This window comes from Stegastes partitus, unplaced genomic scaffold (assembly GCF_000690725.1).
Source record: "Stegastes partitus isolate 25-593 unplaced genomic scaffold, Stegastes_partitus-1.0.2 Scaffold289, whole genome shotgun sequence".
NCBI classification, from domain to species: domain Eukaryota; kingdom Metazoa; phylum Chordata; class Actinopteri; family Pomacentridae; genus Stegastes; species Stegastes partitus.
In genome coordinates this window covers 470,780-496,060 of record NW_007578020.1, presented here as the reverse complement: position 1 = coordinate 496,060, position 25,281 = coordinate 470,780, and the positions used below count along the sequence as shown (strand labels likewise).

The 25,281-nt window shown below is 44.0% G+C and overlaps 1 protein-coding gene across 1 annotated transcript in view; it reads right to left on the bottom strand.

Moving 5' to 3' along the window:
* The window catches only part of greb1l (GREB1 like retinoic acid receptor coactivator), a 45,857-nt gene that overhangs the window by 10,673 nt on the left and 9,903 nt on the right, over nucleotides 1-25,281 (bottom strand). The window contains exons 2-18 of the mRNA XM_008282902.1: nucleotides 14,735-14,846; nucleotides 10,654-10,813; nucleotides 9,542-9,721; nucleotides 8,688-8,864; nucleotides 8,328-8,504; nucleotides 8,121-8,243; nucleotides 6,928-7,050; nucleotides 5,717-5,854; nucleotides 5,492-5,617; nucleotides 4,878-5,015; nucleotides 3,885-4,070; nucleotides 3,433-3,732; nucleotides 3,215-3,343; nucleotides 2,853-2,987; nucleotides 2,363-2,563; nucleotides 2,091-2,271; nucleotides 1,382-1,571 (exon numbers count right to left, since the gene is read on the bottom strand). Coding sequence (XP_008281124.1) covers nucleotides 1,382-1,571; nucleotides 2,091-2,271; nucleotides 2,363-2,563; nucleotides 2,853-2,987; nucleotides 3,215-3,343; nucleotides 3,433-3,732; nucleotides 3,885-4,070; nucleotides 4,878-5,015; nucleotides 5,492-5,617; nucleotides 5,717-5,854; nucleotides 6,928-7,050; nucleotides 8,121-8,243; nucleotides 8,328-8,504; nucleotides 8,688-8,864; nucleotides 9,542-9,721; nucleotides 10,654-10,810 — 2,661 coding nt within the window. The 5' untranslated portion in view covers nucleotides 10,811-10,813; nucleotides 14,735-14,846. The remainder of the gene's footprint in view (nucleotides 1-1,381; nucleotides 1,572-2,090; nucleotides 2,272-2,362; nucleotides 2,564-2,852; nucleotides 2,988-3,214; nucleotides 3,344-3,432; nucleotides 3,733-3,884; nucleotides 4,071-4,877; nucleotides 5,016-5,491; nucleotides 5,618-5,716; nucleotides 5,855-6,927; nucleotides 7,051-8,120; nucleotides 8,244-8,327; nucleotides 8,505-8,687; nucleotides 8,865-9,541; nucleotides 9,722-10,653; nucleotides 10,814-14,734; nucleotides 14,847-25,281) is intronic.

Genomic DNA, 25,281 nt, shown 5'->3' with positions numbered 1-25,281 from the left:
GAATTTAACTGAATATGTGAATAAACAAGAGTAACGTCACATAGCAAACTCCCTTGATTTATCCTGCGACCATCAGTGATCTAATCCCCAAGTTGGGGACTCGACTCTGTCATTCAGAGGATATTTAACCCTTACAGACTGTTTCAGGTCAAAGTTGACCCATTTTGACATCGTAAAAATACCCTAGACGTCATTCTTTTAGCCGGAAATTTGATGACTTTTCCCGAAAGTGACCCAAAATACACACAAATGAAAACATAAAATCTTATCGTTTTGTACAGGTGCTACAGTTTTTTGTCCACTGAGGCTGTTTGGGGTCAAATTTGACCCGTATGTCCATTGAGATGGATCTTAGATCTACCAGTGTGGGTCAAATACAGGAAAATGGTGGTTTTAGGGAATCTTGAAACTGTGAAATTGTCCATGTGTATTTTTTATTTACATTTATTAATGTGACATCGGCTCTTTAGACATTCTAAGTAGAGCTGTAGTTTAAACTGGTGTAGACGCTTACTGTGAGGGAGTTCTTGACAGGAGTTCTTGTGAAGGCATAAAATATGAACAGTACTTAACACTAATCGTAAGGTTGGCGGTTCGATCCCCCACCCCTCCACAATCGAAGCGTCCTTGGGCAAGACGCTGAACCCAAAAAGTTGCTCCCAATGGCAGGCAGCAGCTTGCAGCTCTGTCACCACTGGTGTATGAACGTGATCTACTTTTAAATGTACGTCGCTTTTTGATAAAAGCATCTGCTAAATGAAATTGTAAATGTAGTTAGATATGTGATGTAACTGTGAATTCTAAATAAACTCAACATAAGCATGACAGTTACTCATACAACATTATCTTGACATAATTATTATTTTGCATAAACTAACTCTTAAAGACCTGAATTTCTTTTACGAGTGTTTATCTGCAACAATAAAAACCGTTAAATGTAAACCACGCTGGACTGAAACCAGACCAGACATTTTTATTAACACTAATTTTCGACAGTTAGAAGCACTGTGGAGGTAAATTATGTTAAAAACATGAATCTTGGGGCATTCAAATAGGCTAAAAGTTCAGAAGATTCCAGTTTTCTGTTTACCTTTGAACCCAGAAGAAGGCAGAAATGCTAAAAATAAAAAAGATCCAAATCTCTCCAGGTAGCGTAGGCGCAATTTTAGTCCAGCAGGTGGTGTACCTGAGCCACAGCTGCTAGAAAATGCATAAATGTGCAATTTAACTATATTTTAAAGTTAAATACCAAAGAAATGTTGTGAGGTTTTTGTCATGTTTTTGTTTTTTATGTGTATTGTTCCTTTGACACCCTGCTGTGACGTCTTGGAGTCCTTTCTAACACTTTGAGGCCTTTTGTGCGTTAAATAAAACGACTCACCAGACTTTCGTTGGACGGCCAGTGGACTTCATTGTGGATGCTGATGCGTGACTGGCGGGTCTGCAGGGTGTACGGGAAGCAGCTGACCTGCAGCACCAGGAGGTTCATGGCCTCCAGGACTTCTTGGCAATTCACCACCCGGTCGGCTAAACCCTGCAGCTCGCCGTGGCACACTGAGCCGGACAGGGCACTGGGAACGGAGCGAGTGAGTTTTGGATCAGTTCTTGACTGATTTCTACTACAGCTGGGGGCAAATAACAGCTTGACCAGTAACATTGTTAATGCATAAAGCTTTGGTGTTTGCTGGTTTAACTACCCTGACAGTGGTCTATTTTATCTTTCTGAAAACAGCAGTTATCCTGAAATAAACTGAGAATCTGCTGCAACCATCTCTGAACACTGACATGCTACAAACATTAAACTCAATATCCAGGAAAAAACATCTCTCAGAAACAAGTACGTCTAAGAATAAAGCAGAAAAACAAACAGGGATCTCCTACTCTCTGACCTACATTTCACCAACACGTAAGGTGTATTTGTTTTCGTCGCCTGCAGCTGCTCCCTTTGTTTCACTTTAATCAGTGAATAAAAGCACAAGGCTACGCGTTCAGTCACAACAGCTCATCTCGTCACACAGTTATCACCAAAGTTATCAGCAGAGCAAAAGCAACGTCAGTTCTCGTCGTGTTTACCGCCGCGTTGTCTTTACCTCGTGAGGTCGACGTGCGAGTTGTCGTGAATGAGGACAAACAGCGTGTAGGGGTTCTGCTTGACTTTCTTCATGAAGGCCTCCATCTTGGCGTGGACGTCAGCGTCCAGCCGCACCACGTACTTGTCTGATTTCTGGTGGGCTGTGGGAGCGTCTTCGTTGCCCAGGTCCACAAGCACTCCTGAGCCGGGAAAAAGAAAAAAAAAAAGGAATGATGCACAAATGACGAAAAGATTTAAAGATCCCAGCGCTGAGTCTTTGTCGTTCAGTACCTGATTGTCGGATGCGCTGGGCCGTCTGGTGCACCAGAATATGAGAGGGAGGGACCAAGATAAGAAAGTCCACCTTACAAAAACGACCCAGGTCAAGGTTCTGGGTCCCTGAGTCGGCGATGGAGCAGACTTGTGAGAGGAGGCTACGAGCCACGCTCAGCTGGGATGGATAGATCTGGAAGACCTTGCTTAAAGGCTCTGCTACACGAAAACAAGAACACAGCATCAGCACGGTTGTCAACTTTAAGAAAAACATTATTTTAACTGCACTAAACCTAAAGTAAACTGCTGCACAACAGTGTACTTGACTGAAGGCCCACATACGTCAGCTGCCAGTACATTTGTAATAAATCACCACAGTGTTCACAAACATATTGATTTTTATGCTTTACTCAAGCCTGGATGAAAAAAAAAGAAAAAGCTGCTGCCCACTAACAAGTGAGTCAGTCGCTTTAGTTTAGACAGCGAGTACACTCGGGAGCAGTCTAACCTGTGTCTGAGGGCGGTGACATGCTGGCAGCCTCCTGGGAGTGAATGTGGTCAGTGACATCGCCCTGAAAGGGCTGGATGACCTGCCCTTTCCGTCTGCGTTGGTATCGCACCAGCTGCTTGTCAAGATTGTCCCCTGGAAACAACCAGTCACCGTCGTCACGTAAAGGCACGCAACCATGGATACGAGTACAACAGCTGTACACAGATCTGACTCAGTATTAAATATATCAACGCGTGAGCGAAGCGTTTCTGCATTTTGTCTTTCATTACACAGCAGTATTTTTCTCCAAGCCTGCTGAATTGTTTTCTGTATCGGACGAGTAAAACAACGAGCGTATGTTTTATGGAAACACAACGTACCCAGAGAGGTGGTTTTGAAGTGAGACGCCAAGATGCTCACTTTCCCCGTGATGAGTTCGTAGCTGATTTCCTTCAGGAACTCATTGGTTGTCAGCATGCCTTCAGCTAAGGCCCTGGCTTGGTACTTTCCTGCATCCAACAAGCAAGTTCGGATTAATCACACATGTCTTGCAGTGAATCAAGATGCTGAAATGAGTTATATAAACGGCAAAGCTCACCCAAGACAAGCACACAGAACTCGTTGCCGCTCATTTTAGAGGCACATATAATGACCACGTAGGTTGGCAGGCACTGCTGAAGGGAAGGACCCTCGCTGAGAGAACGCAGCGACTCAGAAATCCCCTCACCCAGAGAGTTGTGGGTCACCACCACATGGACGCTCCCCCCAGAGACGCTGGCTTCTAGCCGGGCCAGCCAGGGCAGCTGAGACGGGGAGATGGCAGGACCCCCCGGACAACACAGCATGGCCTTCAAGACTATCTGCTCCAGCTCCTCCCTCAGAGGAATCTGCTCTGAACCTGCAGGAAGAAATAAGTTCAGCTCAGTCGTGAAGGATTGAAAGAGCTTACACACCAAATTTATGTTTCTATGTGTTTGATCGAGACGCCTTTACCTTTACAGCAAACATCACAGTGAAAAAAAAGATTTCTGTTTGCGTGCAGGTGCTCACCTAAACGTGCAAGGTACTGTAACGTGAGCAGGATCATGGTCTCCACGCTGAGTAGCTGGCTGCTGCTGAGGCCCAACGTCTCCAGAGTTTTGTCCGTCAGCTGGCTGCTCTTGTAGCAGCTGACCAGCAGGGGGCTCACCACTATGTCGCCCACGTTCCCATAGAAATACGGTAAAGTGCCATGCCCTGAGAAGAAAAGCCATCATTACACAAAACGTCCACTCACTGAGGACAAAGACAACAGAACAGCTGATGGTTGTGCTTAAGGGAAATATGAAATATATCATAGTTTGTTGGAAGAAAGTTGTGGCGTGCAAATACGGGCTGAAATCTGTTTTGGCCAGATACACATGACAGGGTATTTTATATTTCATCACGCTGTTGGTCTCTGGTTATTAAGTCCTATATGTGACAAGCCACATGTGAGGAGGATAAACCAACCTGAACACATCTTACTCATCGTTTCCCATCCTGATATTATCCCTCTGAAACCCACCACAGGGTGTTTGAAAGGAGTGTTACCTCTTTTAAAAATTAGCAAAACCAAACCATCACCAGAGTTTAAACTTTTTAAATTCTCCTTGAACTACACATCTGTTCTGTACCATCAGAAAACAATAACAACAATCTAATTTTAAAAATCATAATGCATCAAAATTGTTGTATTATTTTAAAAGAAACCATCTGCTGCAACCTGATTCTGTAAAAAAACATAAACTCTGCGTTCCTTGGCACAACCATGATGCCATACATGACTCAGCTGTGACTAACGCTCATACAGAGGGGAATCTGGGACCTTTTGGCTCAACTTTAGAACTAAATAAATGATGATTTCAGACAATATGTCGGTGTCACGCTGCACAGGTGACATTTCTGAGTTCTCTCTGCTCCTGGTCATGGTTGTGCTGCTTCCATAGAGGTGCAGGACTTTAGATTGCAGTGAAAACCGAGGCTACAGCGACAAGGAGGGGATGAGCGAAATAAAGCTTTTACCAATGAGGATGACAGGGCGAACTCCTGAGGAGCTGAGCAGGTTGTCTGGGACGATGACCGTCTCTCCTGCAGTGATGGGTTGGGGCTGAATGACGCCTGCTACCGGCGGCTGAGGAGACGACACCGCTGATACAGAACCTGGATAAAGGAATCACATGTTAATGCACATTTTAACCACTCACAGAAGTTGTTCAGTGTTTACGTGTCACAGGAAGCCCTGCGGCGGTGTTTGTGGTTTCTGTGACAAATATTACAAAAAGCTAACTTTTATTATAAATCCGTTGTGGCGTATATAACTACAGCTACACGATGCGGCAGAAATCTTCTTCAATCATTTTTTAAAAAATCATTTCTGCAGCAAACTGTCCAGCTCCATCTCCATGGCGATTCCGGATGAATCATCCCTTAACAACCGGAGAGCGTCACAGGCGTCGGTAGCAGACTCATCCCCAAACCGGAGTGAGTGGAAAGAGATAAACAACAGTCTACGCAACCGAGGGCAGCTTTGTGCACACGTGTCACAAACACACAGTCAGAATAGCTCGAAAGGCAACACATGGCATAAGAAAGATTATTTAAAACCTCCTGACGGGCTTTAGTGCAGAGTAACGGACCTGGAGAACAGACTACTGGACGGATGGCTGGTACGGGGACGGCTGTTGGTGGGACCGGTACCAAGGTGCTGGGGTGCCAGCTCCGATGTCGCTTCTTTGGGGGGCCGGTGTTCATAGCGGACGATACTAAGCATAAAAAAAAAAAACAGGAAAAAGAGCAAAACATAAAATATTGTGCTTCTACAAATATAAGACTTTATCATGTCTTCAGAGAGAAGGGCCCACCTGGACTGTCTCCTAAATCAGCAGTGCGATAGGCCTGACTCTGAGGCCCTAAGGACACCTGGGAGGGGCTCAGCAGGGGAGGACGCCCATCAACACCCAGACCATTAGCTGGTCCGTTCACCCGAAGAGCTGTGGGGACTGGAAGCACACAAATGCACACATCAATACAGTAAAGGAAGCTTAGAGGGTTTAATGAACTATATCATAGAAAGTGTTATCAGTGTTTGAGAAAGAAAGAGTAAGTCTGGAGGCATAAATAACACCAGAGGGCAGCACCAGAGTCCACGCCTACTTCACCTGCGCCCTCCACTCCAGAGACAATCTCCAGATTTTTTAAGCTTCGTTAGGTTTCAGACTACCTGTCGCGGCTTCTTGTCTTTTTGTGGACTTTGTGATCCTTGCTTGAACCTATTGTCAGCCTCTCTTTAAGCTGTGTATTTAGCAGTAAAGCACCTTACAGCCTCCTGCCTATAGCCATTCTTTTGTATTTTGGTCCTCCGTCCTGCCTTCCTGATGCAACCGCGACACGTTGAGAAATTTCCATGTGTACCAGAGCGGCTAACCTAAATTAAATTAAATTAAAAAATAATAAAATTTTCCCCAACTATAACTTTCTGCAGAAAAGGCAATAAATAAATAAATAAAAAAGCACCAGTGCTAACAGTGGGTTGTTGATTTTCTATTCATGCTGCGATTGGACATTTTCTCTTCTCATATTCAGTGTGTATGCAATACGCTAAACTATCGATTGTTATGTGTAGCCTTTGCTGGTCAATATCACAACCTTGTAAACGGGCTAATGGATAGCGAGGCCTTAAAAAGTCATTACACCATTTCTTCTTTCAGTATTGATCGGTGTGTACACACACAAGCGTGTGTTTGTGTGTGTGTCTAAGCAGGCCATAGCAGAGGTTAATCTTAGCCTCATGGTCAGCCACGGCTCCATCTGCCTTATGCTGAACCACGTAAAAAAAAAAAAAACTGTAGCTAAGCAACCCCCTTCAGCATAAGGGCAAGGCCATTTAGGTGTCACTCACATAACGACAGAGGCTTGTCAGCGCCAAAATCCTTGCAAATACCAGCGTCACAGCCTGGATGCGGCGAGGAATGTGGGTGAGTGTCAACCAAAACTGATGCAGTGTTTGCTGTGCTGTTTGTTTCTCGTATCAGCTGCCGTGTGCAGAATGATGTAACATGTGAAAGACCTTCACCTATTGGCAGCGTCTTGTTCACAGGTGTGGAGACGAGAGGTTTGAGGAAACTGCAGTCTCTGCCCAGGTCCTGACCTCCAAAGAAGACGGCGGATGCCTGCGCCGCTGTGGTGGGTGGAGAATCTAAAGATGAAAACAAAGGCAGAATATTATTACTACACAGTCATCAACTCCCTGTAATGCTGACGTATAGCGTTCTCTTGTCCACTGAGTGCCTTCAAAGCTCAGAACTACAATTATAACCGTCGTCAAACACTAACAGTCTCTTGTCTATGTCTGAACAACAACCAGAGCACAACTGTCCTCTTCATGAATGACTTCAGGATAAACAGCCATTAGGTGTAGGGAAGGGGAGGTGCCTGTTATGGATTCTAACCTCTTGCCTTTGTGTCAGTGTCGTCTTTGGAAGGACGCACCTGAAGGTTGCACTCATGTGATTTTAGACGAGAGTAATGCCAACGGCATGTCTCGCACATTAACATGTGAGATCTCTGCTGACAGGCAGATTCCAGGTTCAGAACAAATCAATACCATAAGCCCAGGAGCTTTTTTTCAATCAAAGAGGGAACAGAAGCTGTTGTTGTGAGAGGTCAGAGAAGAACAACATCTCCTTGAGGAGAGGCAGAATGTGTCTCATAGCGATATGAGATTTAGTTTTTTGGGTTTACCTCGAGAAACGAACCCTGCCTTGATTAGATGCCACTGCTGTTAAATTTCCACTTTCATTTTCATTTGCATGATCTCTCGTGACAGAAGGATGTTTGTAATATTTATTAAAGAGCCTTCTAGGCCAAATATTATACGATCAGGCAGCTGGTTTCAAATCAACAGCCACTGCTATTAACAAAGATATTAAAACACTGAAAAGGATTGTTGCTCCTTGTAAAATGTAAATCAGAAGGGATGACACACAAGCAACAAAGCCTGGTCTTTAATTAACAGATGGATATAGTGGTTCGCTTTATAAACGTCAGGGCTTAGCCACCACAACCTGTCCCTATGGCAACAACATAAGCCTGCCAGCACTGACCTTTGACTGACAAATTCTGAATACCGTAGCACTTTTTTCTTTTTTTTTTTTGTATAGCAATTTTTTAAATGCTAGAAATGTCATCTTGTACCAAAGTAAATCCGTGTCAGCCTGAACCAGATCTTGCAATATGTGCATCTGTGCCGCAAGCGTGTCGTCTCACCTGAGAGGGAAAATGGAGAGGAGCTGTGTCCGCTGGTGCCTCCGTTCTCTTTACTGCTCAGGGAGGAGGACGAGTTGGGTTTGGAGGCGGACGCGCTGCTCGTGAACTGACGGGTTTTACTGTCTGAGAATGCAAACAGAGGAAAAAAAACATTAAATACAGTACATGAGATGAGACTGTGAACAGATTTATAAGGTCTGTTTCTACCTTTCCAGCAGATGAGGGGTCCTTTGCACAGAGCACCCTGAGAATTCTTCACCAGGTAGTATTTTAAGTGCTTCTGCTTCTTGGGCTGGGTGGACAACTTCAGGTTGATGTGATTTGAAAACTCAGTGAAGTATCTGAAGCCCTTCTCACCACAGCCGACACAGTTTCCTGAAAAACCTGCGAGTGACAGCAGATAAACAGAAGTTATCATATGTGATTTAACGAGCATGACAAAGATAAATGTGCATTCTAGAGAATGGGCAAACAGCAACAGAACTTATTCGTTTCATCAGAGCCCAAAGCGGCGCTGATGCCTATCCGTCTCCTTCGTGTTATCTGAGACCATGAGAACAGACTGACCTAAAAGTGCATTTTTCCCATTCTCATCAGGCAGAAAGCGGCGGTCCACGGCACACACCAGGATGTGCTCGGGGACACTGGGAGACTTGGCACCGACCAGCTTGAAGCCTGCTGGGACTTCGATGGACTCTGTTGCTATGGAGACCAGGCGGAGGTCCTTTCCGGCCTGACAGAACCCTGGGAGAGCAGAGAGGATGTTTTATTTTTTTTTAGTCAGAGAAAGAAATCTGACGTGATATCTGAACAAATGTAAAGTTATTTTCGGCTTAGGTCCGCCTGACATTTGCTATTTCAACAAAATTGCTTTATCGTACGTGTGTCACTGAAAAAAATCCCCTAAAATAAACCTTTTACACTAATTAGATTCTGTAATAAAAGAGGCAAAAAAAACTGTGCTTCCCCTCAGTGCTGCTGTGAAGCCATGAGTGACTCAGCAATGAACAAAATCAGAGACTTTTCAGCTGAACTGGGCTGCTGCTGTGTTTACACAGAGCAGATAGGAGAACACATTAAAAATGCAATTAGTAAAATATCTTCAGTATGCAGAGCCACTATTTCATTCACAGTATTGGTAACACCTGTGGAAACTTGATAAAAATGTTGCACACGATGATCCCTGTTTTGATAAATTTTTATAAAATAAACAATGAAACAAATCCAAATCCATCGTTTCATGATTTAATGTGTTATAACTCCGTCACGCTGCACAAACAGTTTGTTCTGTTTCTAGCCACGGTCGTGCTGGTTCCATAGAGGTGCAGGACTTTAGATTGCAGTGAAGAATGAGCCCAGAGTGAGTAAAAACGCCCAGAAGCAGCCTGCTAATCAGAGGTTTAGCTTATATTAGATTATACCATCCAGTGTGCAGCAGCCATCTGGTGCAGGCGTTTGCAGGTAGGGAAGCGGAGGGCTGCTGCTGTCTGAGTCGTCTTCGTCCTCCAGCTCCTCCGGATCGTTGGACGAGTGGTCATTCAGTAGCTCGTGTCCTTGGTGCTCCCCGCCGTGGAGCGCCATGTTGGGCTTCGGCTTCACGTCTGCTGGACGCATTAGACCAGATTGTTTTTATTACAATAATTAGCACACTATAATTGAAGTCCTTTTGCTTCCTCATGAATGTGTAGATGTATAACTCCCCACCGCCCCCAAGCTCGAGCACACCAGCTCACCTATGACCTACGCAATAGCACAAAGTTGTAATATTTGAGTAATTCACATATTTGCGCCAGAAGCTTATTCTTAGAAAGAAATAATGAAACAGAAAGCTCCATCCTTCTTAGGTCAATTACATACGAAACCCCGGAGCTCTGAATGTGTGTTTTTGAGACATGACACAGCAGTTTCAAGGTGAAAAGCGCTCAGTCATGTTGTTAACTATTTATTTCTCCCTCAATGTGTCTTACAGCATGTTAAAAAAAAAAACATAAGGAAATGTTAACTTAAAAAAAAAAAAAAAAGTGATTTTCACTGGAGCAAGTCTTTATCAGATCCATAATTTCCTAGAAATATTTAATAATGGAGAATCACATGGAGTGAAAGAGGAGAAACCTACAGAGTCTTTAAGTTGGTGCAGACACGTCAACACAATTAAAACACAAATAAATGAGTAAGGAATCAAGATTTCAAAGAGATTTTAGTTTTTTCTTATTAATTTGTACAGTAAAAAAGAAAGCACTGTCCATTTATTGCAAAAATAATCAGTCAATATACAGTTTTGGGAGTAAAAAGTGATGCTTTCATGTAAAATCTTAATTAAGTTGTGCAGAATAATTAGAACTATAGACGCAGCAACCAGGCTGATGATATATAGTTTTATCACAACGACAAATAATTCACAATTTCTACCTCTTACTATTGATTCGAACCATGAACAACAGCATTTTAAGTTTCAGTGAACCCGAAGCTACGCGTTTTTGTCACCAGCTCTTGTCCTGTAATCCTAGTTTGCTAACTCTGGCGATGCTCCTACCTTCCATGTTCCCAGGATACGGCTCCGGCTCCAGGTACAGCTGCGTGAAGATGGGCTGCGGATCTCCGCTGCTCGAGCGCAGCGACGCCTCAATCGAGTTATGGAGAGCCTCCTCAAATCGAGCAGATTTCAGCTGCCCAGCATATGAATTCCCCATTATCTGTGGGAGGAAAGGGCAGAATGTGTTTGGATTAGCTCCTTTTGTAGCGATTGTAAGCTCAACAGACAGCATGAAAAAAGAAAAGAAAAGAAGCAACAGGTGTCTCACACAAATGCCTGCATGTCTGGGTTTTAGGTCAGGGGAGGTCTTTATTTTTATTTTGCATGATTCAAACTGCTTGATTATTGTGTAAACAACATTAATTCATCTGTGGTTGTCTCCTTTGTTTTATGCATCAAGGTGGCTCAGGACAGCATTCATGTGTTTTGGGCTCATTTTAGCTTAAAGATAAAATATTCTCTGGGTATTTCTGGCAGTGAAAGTAGGTTTGCTAAATCACCAAATACAAATAATTTCCAGAAAAGGAAAAAATGACAAAGATTTAGGTGATATTGCTCCACAGGCAGCAAATAAATGCTAAACATTTGCTAGCTCCGGCTTCTGAAATCTAAAGTTTATTTCTTGAATATGACAGTAATTAAATATCTTCAAGTTTTAGACTGTTCGTCAGACAAAATCTTCTCTTTGTAAAGACTCTCTGGTCTGGTTGGACGGTAATCTGAGTGCACAAAGCTTCTGCAATCCTGTTTTTATTGCCTGGAAATATTTGTAAAATATGGTCCATCGTAACGTTTGAAGATGCAGAGATCATTTTACACACTTTTATTTCATCATGCCTGGATCAGCGTAGCAGCCCTTTTAAACTGCCTCAACCAGAAGAGCTACTGATTGACTCCAGACTGCACAGAACTCCACTGACGGGCTTTTACCCAGAACCGGGAAACACAAGCGTATTACTCCTGTTTCAGGTTCTTCAGACGGGCTCTCAGTACGCTCTAGGATAGATGTATTTCAGGATTTTCAACCTTTTAGTAGCACTTGCACCAGTTTTGCACTTTGAGACCCACGTCTGTTGTTTGTTCCAGGGGCTTGGCTGAAGACTAAAGGGGACAAAGTGTTTGCAGGCAGATCCCCAAAGGCCTGGACCAGGAATCAGGTCGGCTGAGTTAACCCTTACATGCTGTTCGTATTCTATTCCTGTCGAGGGAGCAAGTTTCTACACCAAATTTTAAACTACAGATCTATTTAGAATGTCTAAATTAATTAATAAATGTCAATAAAAAAATACACACGGACAGTTTCACGGTTCCAAGATCCCCTAAAACCATAATTTCTCTTGATTTGAATCCATCTCAGTGGATATACGGGTCAGATTTGACTCCAAACAACCTCAGTGGACAAAAATTTAAGTATGAAATTCCCACAATATTTTCATTTTTCTGCATTTTGTGTCAACTTAGGGAAAGTCATCAAACTTCAGGTTAAAAGAATGACGTTTGGGGTATTTTTATTGCTGTCAAATGTCAAAACGGGTCAAATCTTAAACCATACTTTTCATAGAGAGCCTAATTGTGTATTTCTTCCAATTATACTTCTACCTTTTTAACTGTACTGGTTTTTTATGCCATGTTGTGTTTTCACCGGTCTCTTAAATGATTCTGTATATCATGTGGATGCCTTGTATTATTATCTAAAGCATCATATTCAGCAGATCAGACTATCAATCAGTGAATCACATTTATCTCTATTTGATGATTGACATTATGCATCCTATTGTATAATAACGGTGACTTTACCAAAAGCTCCTGCCACTAACGTCTTTGTCTATGTCAGTCAAAGCTAACTCCTATTCCCTATGTGTTCCTGGTCTCCTTCTGTCTGCTGCGTTCTGCCTGTTCTGCCCTGGTGGCCCCTCCACCCCGCCGTCCACTCGGGGACATCTGCCGAGGTCGGCGGTGTGGGCTGCGAGGTTGGCCGGCTCCCCGGTGGCAGGTGGCAGCTGGACAGAGGGCTGAGCATGTGGCCTCAAAGGAGAGAGCGAGAGGAGGAACAGAGGGCTGGAGGGACAGAAAGCACTCCAAATGTGGTGAAAAAGCAGCGCTGACCAATCGTCACGCTGCATCCCAGTCGGGTTTTTTTCCTGGTTTAGAAAAAAGGGCCTTTATGGAGGTGGTGGTGGTGGTGGGGTGACTACACACAGTAATAAATACGATCAGTGTGCAAACAGGAGAGGAAATACGACAGAAAGGACTCTAGTTGAAGGAAAATTCTCTTGTTTTAGAGTGAATTAAAACCTAAATTACAAAACAAACTGGTTTTCTTCTTATCTGTTCGGAGCTGGGGGTTTATTCTGTTGATTTTCCTTATCAAGTCCAGTGATTCCTCCTTTTTCACTTTGTCAAAACACATCATGAGGTTCTTAAGACCAAGCCAGTAATCAAGAGCGTTTAAACTGTGTGAGCTAGAAAGAGAAAATAAAAGAGGAGAGGGGGGTTGGCTGGCTGGCTGCTGTCCGGACACACGAGTTTGGCCTGAAATGCTTCTTTTATGTTTGTCCTTGGACTACATTTGACCGGTGCGGACCACTGTTGTGATCAACACCGCGGCCGCCAAGAGGAAGCCCAGATTGAAGACTTCAGCTGTTGGGGAAAAAGCTCAACCTCCTCATTAAGGTCCAACTAAGATCCTCCACAGCTGTTGAACGGCCGTCGTGTGTGTGTGTGTGTGTGTGTGTGTGTGTTGTGATCACGGTCGGTTATGTAAGTCTCACAGCGAAGTGGCGATTTCACTAAAATCTGACGTGCAGCATCACCCTGGATTTTAGGTTAAACGCAACGTCGTTAAACAAAAACATGAGTCAAAACTGAAATGTTTTGGGTAATTTAGAGCTCCCCCTTCACTAAAACCCTTGCTAGAGCTTCAAATGACTGAAAACTAATCAGCAATTATCAAAATAGTTCACTTTTGGTCAGTTATCCGATTAATTCAACAACTGTTTCATATCAGACATCTGCCAAAATGTTCAGGAAGCGTCTCTGAGCTGTAATGTGATAATGGTACTCTGTGGAAGTCAGACGATTAAATAAAAACAATTAAACGTTTTCTGTCCACCATGTGACTGAATACAGTGTTCAGTAGCGGGCGACGCAGAAACCCTGAGAACCCTTTTTTTTTTTGTTTTGTCAATACTGGACAGGCTGGGAATGAAGCTGGAGATGCCTTTCGCCTCCCAGGTCTCATTTTGCCCACGCCTGGACAGGTTCCAGACCCTGTGTTTACTTAACAACCTTCCTGGAGAGGAATCTGACCAACCCAGACAAAAGACAAGATTAACAGTGCCTGACTGTGCTGTCAAAGAGATAAGCAGCTTAGGAGAATGAAGCTACAGTATTTGTTGCTTAACTGATGGAGGAAGGTGACTGCACAGCGAAACAAAGACAGAAAAGGTAAAAAAATAAAATAATAAAATAAAACAAAAAGAGGGAGAGAAAATGAGTGCCAGAGGGCGTTTGTATGTATCTGAAGTCAAAAGAGGCTCCGGAGGCTTCTCTGCCTGGATGACCGTCAGGCCCCAAAGGACAGATTTGTCATTAACCTGGCGTAGGCCGGAGGTGAGCGCACACACCGACCTTTTATCACCTGTGCAACTTAAAACAAAGTGTGATTGCGGCAGAGGTCATTTAACGGATGTTTGTGGGGCGTGACTCAGGTGGTTGCTACGCTGGGTTGTAGTGGCGGGTGGAGGGTATTTCAGGTCAGCGAGCAGCTGCAGCCGTCTTGATGGATGGTCCAACATAATGAACAGACTCCGGAGCAGTTTACTGGTCAAAGACTAATGTCTAAAAAAAGGTGTTTGTGTCAGCGAGCGACGCCTTTAAAGCAGCCAATCAGCTGGTCAGTCAAGGCCACTCCACCGCTCCTGGGTGGCATCAACAGATTGCATGAATGTGACCCCGGGTCAGAATAAGCTGATCTCCACTCAGTGGAACTGAGGAGACCACGGCAGAGAAAATACAGACACTGAAATCTGAGGGGGAAAAAAAAGACATCAGAAGTGCAATTAAACCCACGGTGACCTACGTTGTCGGACTGTTCCCAGGCGTGAAGGGACTTGTTCACCTCTGCTACATGCTGGATCGCTACCAATCAGCAGAAACGTTCAGCAAAGACATGTCACTCGTTGCTTCAAGACCTGGGGGGAGAGAGCGGAGAGATCTCTGATTAGTTCACAGTCCGTCACTGTCAGTGGCACAGTCACACAGATTAGGTTTTCTCTCAGCATCTACAATTAAACTTTCTCTGTTTGGGTAAATCACAAACCATTAAACTACTCATTCTGTGTCTGATTCCCTCTTTAAAGATGTATTTTTAGATAAAACATGAAACTATCAAGACAACAAAAACACTCCTTGAAAACGAAGCAAAATGACAAATTAAAGCAGATTGATTCGCTACATCACAATTAAATCGAAGGAACATTTTGTCATTGCAGTTTAAACGACCAAATCAATTAATAAGAGCAGATTCATTCCAACAAAACATCAGCACTGCACAGAAAGCCCAAAACACCGTCTGCCACATGTGCGCTACCACGGTCCAAAGAACACGCTCATTCACAAAATGAATGGGAGCACTCACAGCCACTCAAACATTAAGTGCGGCTCCATCATACGCGCTGGCTAAAAATACGTTACGTGATATCATGACCCCGGGGCTATTTGCATAAAACACAAGTGGGTGTTTTAGTTTGCGGCTGCACAGACTACACACGGTCACTCGGAATGGATTTACCAGTTACTTTGACCTTTTGACAAACTATTGTTGAGCCACTCAGCCTCTGATATAATAGAAGCAAAGTTCCCTTCACAACACCGGCTGTCACAATCTAGCCGGTCATCACCTCTGCCTGGTTTGGGGTCCAAGTCCTTCAAATAGCAAGTGTACACAAGCGGGTTTAACTTGCATTTCCCGACCACACTGGAACTTATTTTGTGAATGATTAGCCAGCTTGATACGGCGTCAATGTGTCAGGCAGGAACGTGTGCTCCTTTATTACTGAATTTATTGTTAAAAATGTTCTTTAAAGTGCAAGAAAAGGAGCGTTATAACACAACTGCCTCACTGGGTGTTCCACCGGAGGACAGCCAAAGCTCTCCCCTCGCTGCTAATTACCCACGGAGCAAAGTCTTGAAATATTTTGATGCTTATCTAGCTGTGAAGGCTAAATGACACCGAAGGAGACGCAGATGGCTCAGGAGGAGAAGATGAAGGAGCCATAAATCTAGACGTCAATACAAGCGAAGCCCGAGGTGCTTAATAAGGTCCTGTTCTTCCAGTGTTGAGAATGGAGGAAACGTTTGAGCTGACCTGCTGGTTTTGTTGCTCGCTTAAGGAATTTACTTACAGCCGGACAGGAATCAGAAAAAAACTTAACATGAGCAGGCAACCTTCTGAGGCATCTGTGAGACTGATTGTTTCCCTTTTTCCAAATAAGAATTTTGTTCATCTAGAAAAAAAAAAATCATTGTGAATGTTTAATTTAAGGTCTAAATATTCTTCACATATCAAATTCAGCAGTCTGTAGCTGCAAATTTAGCTTTTTGATAATAAAAGTAAGCTAAATTTAATGTTTACATTCCTGAAAGTTTCTGTCATTGCTTTGGGTGAAATGCTTAAATCATATATTTTTAACTAAAAATAATTATTTAACTCTATCCATCCAATGTGATCTTAATATTAACCCTTTTTTATTTCTATTTTTTACTTTCCTGCCCTTTAGTTTGTTTCTCAGCTGCATAATTACATTACAGTGTTTACAATAGAGGGAAAGAGGGAGGATTAAACTTACTTCCCCCGATTAGGTTTGAGCAGATGCTTCCAGACAAAGCTGAATAAATGTGATGAAAATAATTCCACTGGTTAATAATGGAAGCAAAAAAAAAAAAAAGAGACGGTGACATCGCACATCAACTTGTTTAATGTTTGCTAAAAAAAAATCAGTTAATCCAGGATTTGCTTAAACTAAAACTGCCCACAGACTGAATGAGTTTCCTTCATATTGTTTTTGGTTTTCAGAGTAAAATTAACTAAAAGTGTTAATGGGAATTAGATAAATATCTGAACTGTTTTCACCTCATTGTTATGCTTTAACGTTTAGGGCCAACAGCAACAGCTGAAATGCGGGAAAGACACACTCCTCTTCACACTGTTAACATTAGAAAAGACGCTGCTGCCCATCAGACATGAGACAGAGAGAAAAGGGGGATGGGTCAGAAATGAGAGTAAAAAAAGACAAACATCACTCCACGTTCTCTAAATGAGGTGCTAAAAGCCCATATCATTAATGCTGCTGCCTCATCGGGGGCCACATGTGAAGCCTCTCCTGTACCTTCCATGACTCCTCGGGCCGGCCGACGAACCCCTTAAAGATCCAAACCAGTAAATCCCAAAATGTGCAGGCAGCTTTTCAGATACGGTCCATGTTAAATCCTTTTTTTGGGAAGCATTATATCCAGGCGATCCTTTCTGGTGGTCACCTTTGTCATGATCTTCCAGTGAAAGAGCTGGGAATCCCACTGATAGCCTCGGTACAGCACAAACCCTCCCTCTCTCGCCCTCTCTCTCTCTCTCTCTCTCTCTGTCTCTCACTCGCTCACTCACATGCAAACAAAAACACACACACACACACACACACACACACACAGACCCCTCCCCCTCGGTCCCCTGTGCCCTCCTCTGTCCTGGTGCCATTTGCCAAGGAGGGAGGGAATCCACCGGGGGCTCATTCATCTCGGCCCTGCTGACCCCCTACGGTGACAGATGCTCTCGGAGGCCTGCAGAGATGTGGAGGGAGGCGTGAACAAAGAAGAAGGAGGCCCTCCACCCTCCAATCTCCCCGCTGCCACGCGTGACCCCCCAACACGCCAACACATCCGCGTCATGTGCATCAAAAAACAAAACAACAGAGGAACTTGTGTGTGTGTGTCGGGGGGGTGAGCAGGTCTTTAAATCAAACTTTCGCTCTCACGCTCAATTCAGCCTCTCGTGGCCACACCCAACTTTTTTTTTTTTTTTTATTGCGGGCCAATTCGGAGAATTCGTCCCCAGCAAAATGGGGACAAGAATGTCAGGTCAGCATTTTGTCTTGGGAGCCTTACCCGGGATTGACCCCACACACTGGGCCTGTTTTACTCCCGCTATAAATACCAGGGGCTCATCTGGTCAAAATAAATAAACGGAAATGCGCCGCAAATCAAAAGGCGCGCTCGGCAGATGTTGGGGGATTATGTGTCATTATAGGCCAGTGATCAGCGCTCACACCTCGTCCCGACGCCACCAGGAGGAGAGGGAGGGAGTTTGATTTCCAAGTAAATAACCGAAATCTGATGTATGTCAGCGAAGTTAGGCAGCATTAAACACTCACACATCTGAGAAAAAACTGACTTCAAATCACTTTTCCTCACACTGTAATATATTTAAGATTATTAACATAATAAATGAGGGGTTCAGTGCCAAAGTGGGCCAAACCACAATAAGTTTAGTTTAATGTTTTTCTGGTGTTTATGGTCGACTAGTTGGTGTCAAAGTGCTCCAACCAGCAGCCCACTGGTAATGTCACGATGCCACTTTGAAGTTTGGCCCATGATGGTTTTGGAATGAAAATTTAACTGGACCAAACCACAGGAACCGCTGACCATTACATCGTAGGTAGTTCAATTCAAGATGGCGGACAGCGTGACCTCAAGCCCCGTGGAAACTCAACTGGTAGGTACAGTAAGGTGAAATAAAACCCTAACGAACCACCACCAAGCATCTGTTTCTACTCTGTTATGAAATAAGTCATCACAGAGCAGCTGTTTCTATCTCTGTTGGAAAATCTTTGGATGCAGAAAATGACTCTTCCAACAACCTCGATACTAAAACTAGTAAACATGGTTCGGCCCACTTTGGCTCTAACCGCCTCATATAAACAATCACATCCTAAAAATCTCTTTCCACTCAAGGTGATGAAGTGTGTGTTTTTTTGAGAAAAGATAAACTCGTCTTCCCGCCTTCACGTTTTTCCTGCTGGGGGAAAGATCTCGGCCTCCTTCTGGATAAGAGCTGAAACAGTTTGTGCTGTCATGAGAAAGATAAGAAATAACAAGCTGGTGCATAACTATTCAGGGACGGTGTGGGACAATCCTCCTCCCCAACTTCCAACCAGCAGGTCTAGAAAGTGTTGTAATGTACTGCTCTTTGCGCTTTCACATTTGCAAAAGCTTAAGTAAAACACCAGAAAGACATTTGCTGGTTTTCATCGATTGTCGGCAGATTTTCACCCCAAACTTGTCGTGGGTCGATAGCTCACTCAGAACTAAAGGAATCGCTAAGTACAGCTTGAGTCCCTGCTTCTGGAACATCTACCAAGAGAACAGGGTGGAAGCACTGCAGTGATCTATGAATCTGAGAGAGCACCAAGTAAGAGCGAGAACAAAGCCCCACACACTGGGGGTTCTGCTGAAAGATGGGAACCTAAATCGTAATCCTAATAATCTAGATCTGCATTTTGTGGTACAAATGCACAAGACGTGATAACTAACAATACGTATTGTGTTTAGGGTGAAAGTCTGTGGAATCAGCTCAGTAGGGGACAGAAAAAATAGACGAAAGTAGGCATGAACATGATGAACTGACAGAAATACCTGTGGTCCAGGCAAACTGATGGCACGTTAACGTTTGAATGAAGCACAACCGTATGGAGAGGACAAGCTCAAATGTCTCAGAGTTGTAGATGCCGATCTCACCCGACACCACAACGCAATGACAGACGTGGCCAACTAGTGTTGTGTAATCCCCAACACTGCCAGGTCAGAGCGGACTATTCCCGTATGTCGATGATTACATTGGTGGTGCTGAAATATTCGGCCGATAGCGGCTCCGAAACAGGCTTGAATAAGTTAACAGTGGATCATAATCCCTGCCACCCAAAATGTGTAGAGGCCATCCATCAAATAATGAAGCTGTAAAACAAATTTGACGAGTTTTCTGGGGATAATGTGATACTGCAACCGACAGGTTCCCGATTAGAGACACCGTTAGCTGCTGTAGCTCATGGAAGAGGCTTGTCAACAGACAACCAGGCAACACGGACGCCTGACGCAGAGTGAAAGCTTTTATTAAATCTAAAACTGGGTTTGCAGATTGTGGATAAACCATTCAAAACAAGCCTGTAGCTTATTTCACCTCCTAAAGGGATGCTGCAGTTGCAGGAATGCCGGCATGTCTGACCAGTAGAGAGCTGGTAGGCTGAGACAAACAAACACTGGTAGTTCCTCAGAGCAAAGAACGTCACATTTATCAGCACGATGACGGCTGAGGTGTAATGCCGTGTTAGTGGAGATGTGGATCTAACTGTAAAATGCTGCACAACCTTTAACCTCCTGACTCTTCCTCCTACGGCTGACGGTCAAACACTACATGACCACATAGCTGCAATGACTCAAACTTGCTCTCCCACAAGACACACCCTTGAAAAATGCAGATCTGCGGCCGTTAGTGGACAAATCATCTTTGCGTAACGCTGGTAAAAAACCAAACAACGCCTTGCACTGGTCTCACAAAAAGAAGCGCCGCAAGCTTCACCACTCGTGAAAGTATACAAACTGCCTAAAGGTAAAGCTGTTAACATCCACACAGACATGATCCTGGCGTGTGAGATTGTCAGGAAAGCCTTTCACACATGGTCAACAGGTAGTGGAGCTGCTAGAGGCGATCCTCCTGCCAAAACAGGTTGTACTACTGTTGCTGAAACGCTGCCATGACTTTTATTACCTCGAGTAATAAAAGCAGCACACTGCTGAGTCGTTGGTGAATTTATGTCATTGCAACGAGACTACATTTGTCCAGCATCTCTCTCTCTCTCTCTTTCTCCCAGTGAAGCAAACTTATTTATAGCATACCAGCGAACATGTTATTGGCTTGTTGCAAGTAGCTCTTTATGGTTCAACCTATAGCGGGTTTCCATATTAGTAAGAAACTCCAAATCCTACATTCCTGGGACAAAACTGCCTCCTTGACATGTAAAGGCATCGCCCCAGAAGCACTTGGAGCCTAGGTTGCATTGCGAAGGTTGAACAAGGAGGCTTTTCAGACGGGTGGTATTAGAAAATTTGCCAAAAATGTGTGATCTGTACTCAAAACGTTGTTAGGAGAGAACAGTAAAGGCCTCTCAGTGTTCACCCAGAACAAAATGCACACTTACAAACATCTGGAGGTGGATTCCACAGAGGCAACACCAAGAAAGCCTGGTGATGGTTGTTACGTGCATGGATGCACTTTCCACATTTTACGCAGATCCAGGGACAGTACTAGTCAAAAAAAACTATTCCAGGATGGAGAATTACAGCTAATATCAGGGGTGACAATGACTCTCATTTTGTTAGTCATGCTCTCCACTATTTGGGGAGCTGATATGAAACATCACCGTGTACATCATCCAACAAGCAGAGTGGCTTTAAGAAGAGAAGATGACACAGTACAAAACAAACTGGGTAAATGGACACAAGCACTTGCCAACAGTGTGGAAACATGACCGGGTTAAAGCCTTTTTAGATTCCGTTTGCACAATCACTCAACACAGGAATTAAAAGAGACTGCTTCCAACCACAGACCAAATGTGCAAAACTCTTTTCTGTGCTTTCTGATGTTCAATAACAGGTGAAGGAGCTGAAAGGAGTCTCTGATAAAAGAGATCCCACAACCTGAAACCTGGAGACTGGGGGGTAGTCGAGGACATCAGGATGATAAAAAAAAAAACATCCAGATCTCCACGGGGACTTAAAGTCCTACAACATATGACGTGGATCCATGTGAGCCACTACAAGCGAGTAACTGGCCGGCGTGACGCCACTCGGATGAGAGATCAGGGAAGCAGCGATGGTGACGGCAGAATGGAGGCTCCTGCATTGAGATGGCACCCAGGCCGACTCAGCCTGTAAGCTTTGTCCTCCAGACTACATTCATTAAAGTTCCCCACTGGAGAGAGACATCTACACCCATCACAAGCGAAAATACAGATTGGACAAATTATGTTAATCAGCAGAGATTTGCTAATCACACAAAAAGATGCTCTAAAGACAAATTCAATGTGTATTTTAAATGTTCAGAGATGCAGTGAAACGTTGGCTGGTTGGAGAGCGTGTTTAAAAAAATAGGAAGCATCTTTTGATAAATTGGTAGCAGGAGCATCAACCGGCATATTAATATTATCTTTATATTGACCAATCTGCACAAATCCCACAAGTTGAGGCTGCTTCAGGCTGGGTTCCTCCATTTCCAGGTAGAAAATACAACGAGTAAAGACCACAACTAGCAATACTAAAAAAACACACTGACACACTGTAAACTGTTATTTTTCTAAGCTCTTTCTGTGAGCCCATTTGCTAATGTTTGACTAAAACACCACACAGACATGAGTTGAGTTGTAGTGCGTTTAGTTTACACAGTTCCATGTTTCTAGCAATACTCTTACACAGTACATGAATAATTTACTGCGGCCTGCACATACAGAGTCAGGATTTGTGACGCACGCCGATGCTCCTGTGTCTGCTTTCCAGTAAGCTAATTAATGACGAGAAAACTCAGCAAGAATTTGTCAGGTAAACAGTAAGTCTGAGTAAACTCACATCTACTTGATGGCAGGGAAGATGCACACAGCACTCGCCGTAGAGGTTCTCGGTCTCTCTTTTTCAGACCAAAAACTTTTACAGAAACGTTCGACTCGAAATAGCAAAACTGAGATGAGATGAACAACAAAACTGATCTAAAATATCTACTTAAAATGCAACACAACTCTGGAAAGTAACGTTTGAAATAAGTTCAGTTAAGTTTCTGTTGTAATAAATGATCCCATCATCAACGCCTTCCGTCTACTGGGCCGGGTTTCTTGCTTCACTGAGCCATGTGACTGGCGTTCCAGTTCATTACCACAGACACGGTCAACAGTTGTTTTAATCAAGTTGTGTGCGGCTCTTCTCACCTCCTCTCCAATGGTTATATTGCAGCGCATTCAGGGTGAGGGCTGCTGTAAACCACCGCAGGAGCCAATCAGAGCCTTCATTAGTCCTCGCAGGGCTTTCATGCTCTCATTTCTCCCAATCAGGGACATTTGTCTAAACATTGGGCTTGAGTTTGACTGTGAAATTTGCCTGGCTATTGCTGATTTAGACCACACATGGCAAATATCACTGACTCCCAAGGAGCGCATCAGATTGTAGTTGACATTTTAAAGTGATAGATAGTAAGTAGCTGCTGTTATCTGGTGTAACAGAAGGGAAATCATTACAATGATCCATCTGATCCCACCACAGCCACAAGTTCAACTGGGGGAAAAGAGCTGTCAGGGTGATTTATGTCCAAGCCCCTGACTTTGACATGGCCCGTCTTAAATAGCCCATTTAAAATAGAGATAATGAGTAAACCCAGCATTTTCTTTGGCCTCAAAAGACACTGTGCAAAAAAAACAAAAGAGTGTGGATTGAATAGTTGCCCGCCCCTGAGCTCATCCTTCACCGCTGCATTGAGCTCTAAAGGGAACAAAGGGGAAGTATCCCTGCTACTGCCACCTGAGGAAAGACGTGTCACATGATCAGCAGTGGGGGGTTCTGGGAGCTCGTGGGCTTTGGGCTCTTACATTTAGAGGGAAAGAACATCTTCCTCTCTTAGGATTCCCAGAGGAGCACCTCAGCTCCGTCTTGGCTGACTCAGCAGCTGCCGAACACATGACGCCTGTTTGGAGCAGCTAAGCTACACGAGAGCTACCCATCTAAACCTAAAACAGCTCCTGCTCCGACAGCTATGAACTAACCTAATCAACATGTCTGATCTAGCGCACAGAAAGTAATACATGGAAGCACATGGCACGGCTTTCAGTTATGACATAACGCAGCGGGTTGAGTCTGTGGCTCTGCAGGAAATTGAAAGTCCTCAACCGACAAATTGAGTTGAGAGACGAGCATCAGATGGGAGGCGTAGTGCAGCGGCCGAGGTGCTACTCAGGACGTTATAATAAGAAAACAGTTCTGCAGCTCAACTGTCAAAAACCAAAACAAGAAAACAAAATAGCCACCATGTGAAAATTCCCGTAACAGAATTCTCTTTTCTGCTAGCGTCACGTGAGCTATCTGACGCCGAGGGTGTGAGGCTTCGCACTGTTGTTTACTATCCGGGTGGCAGGCCATGGCTCTAATTTCCTTATAAAAGCCCCACAACCTTCTTGGAAACCTCCTCCCCCCCTTCTCCTCAGGACTGCCTGCTGGGCCCTGAAGTGCAAATCAGCGCTAGTGAGGATAGCAGATGAGCTAAGGTCATTCATGGCTTTCCAGTGAGCCAAACAAACAAAGGTAAACATTCCAGTTGAATGCCATTGCTGAAGTCGGCAGCAACAGAGAGAAAGACCGGGAGAAAGAGACAGAGCAGGGCACAGTGGAGATAATAGCCTCAGGGAGCGTGCATGTGTGTGTGTGCACGTGCATGTGTGTGCGTTGGAGGGGATTATCTGTGGAACTATAAAGTGGGGTGAACCAGGGTTTAAAGCCTGGTGTGACCAGAGGGAACGGGGGCAGGCCTGAGGAGGGGCGGACAAAAGGAGCATTTGGGCAGATGAAGAAGTCATCATCATTAAGCCACTGGAAGTTTACTGTCCAGTTATAAAACTCATTTCAAAATTAGGGGCGAGGGGGGTGCACGTGAAAGGGCAGCAGGCCTGGGAAGGCCCGCGAGGGGCCGGCGAGGGGTGCAGTAGCTGGCCGAGGAACTGTAGAGCTAATTCATTAGGGGACAAGCGGCCTTTGTATTAACACTGGGTTGATTGGAGCGGTGACCTTGCCACACACTGTGGCCCAGAGGATGAGTTTAAGGGCAAGGCATTTAACCTTAAACTAAATCTCAGCCACAGACAAAGCCCGGCGTCTTTTAATGGCAAAGGCCGACCAAACAGATAACTGATGCAGCACAAACGGAAAACAAGTCAATTCTACAAACAGTGACACCAAACGCCAGCGCGACTCGTCTGCAGACAATCCGCGAAAATAAAAAGACCTTTTTCTGTTAGCATATGGCTTCACAGATATTATCACAGCTGAAACAATTACTCAGTTTATTGCTTAGTCAATCAAATTAGAATTATTCTGCAACCATTTTCAGAACTGATGATGAGAAACAACACATTTGCAGATATGGGACAGTGTGATTGGCATTTTCTACTGTTTTTCTGAAATTCTACAAACTCTTGTTGTTTAATTACTCACTTAATTTATTGATTGTTTATTGTGGCAGAGACAGAAGCCTAATACTTATATTTTTAAAGCAAAATAATGCTTTCCCAGCAGGTTCTGATGAGTCAAATCAATGCAATTAGGTAATGGCTAATCACAAGAGGTGTTGCGTTATTGTGGAACTTTTAATGAACGTTATACGAATGTAAGTTCCTGCAACCCTCAAGGTACTGTCCTAGAAACAGAACACACAACTCATTTTCTCTCAATTATAAAACTATATGCCAGATTTAAATTGGCGGGAATCTTTTCCATAAACCAGAAAACCAACACAATCCAAAGCACTATCATCTGTTCTTTGATCGTGTTCCA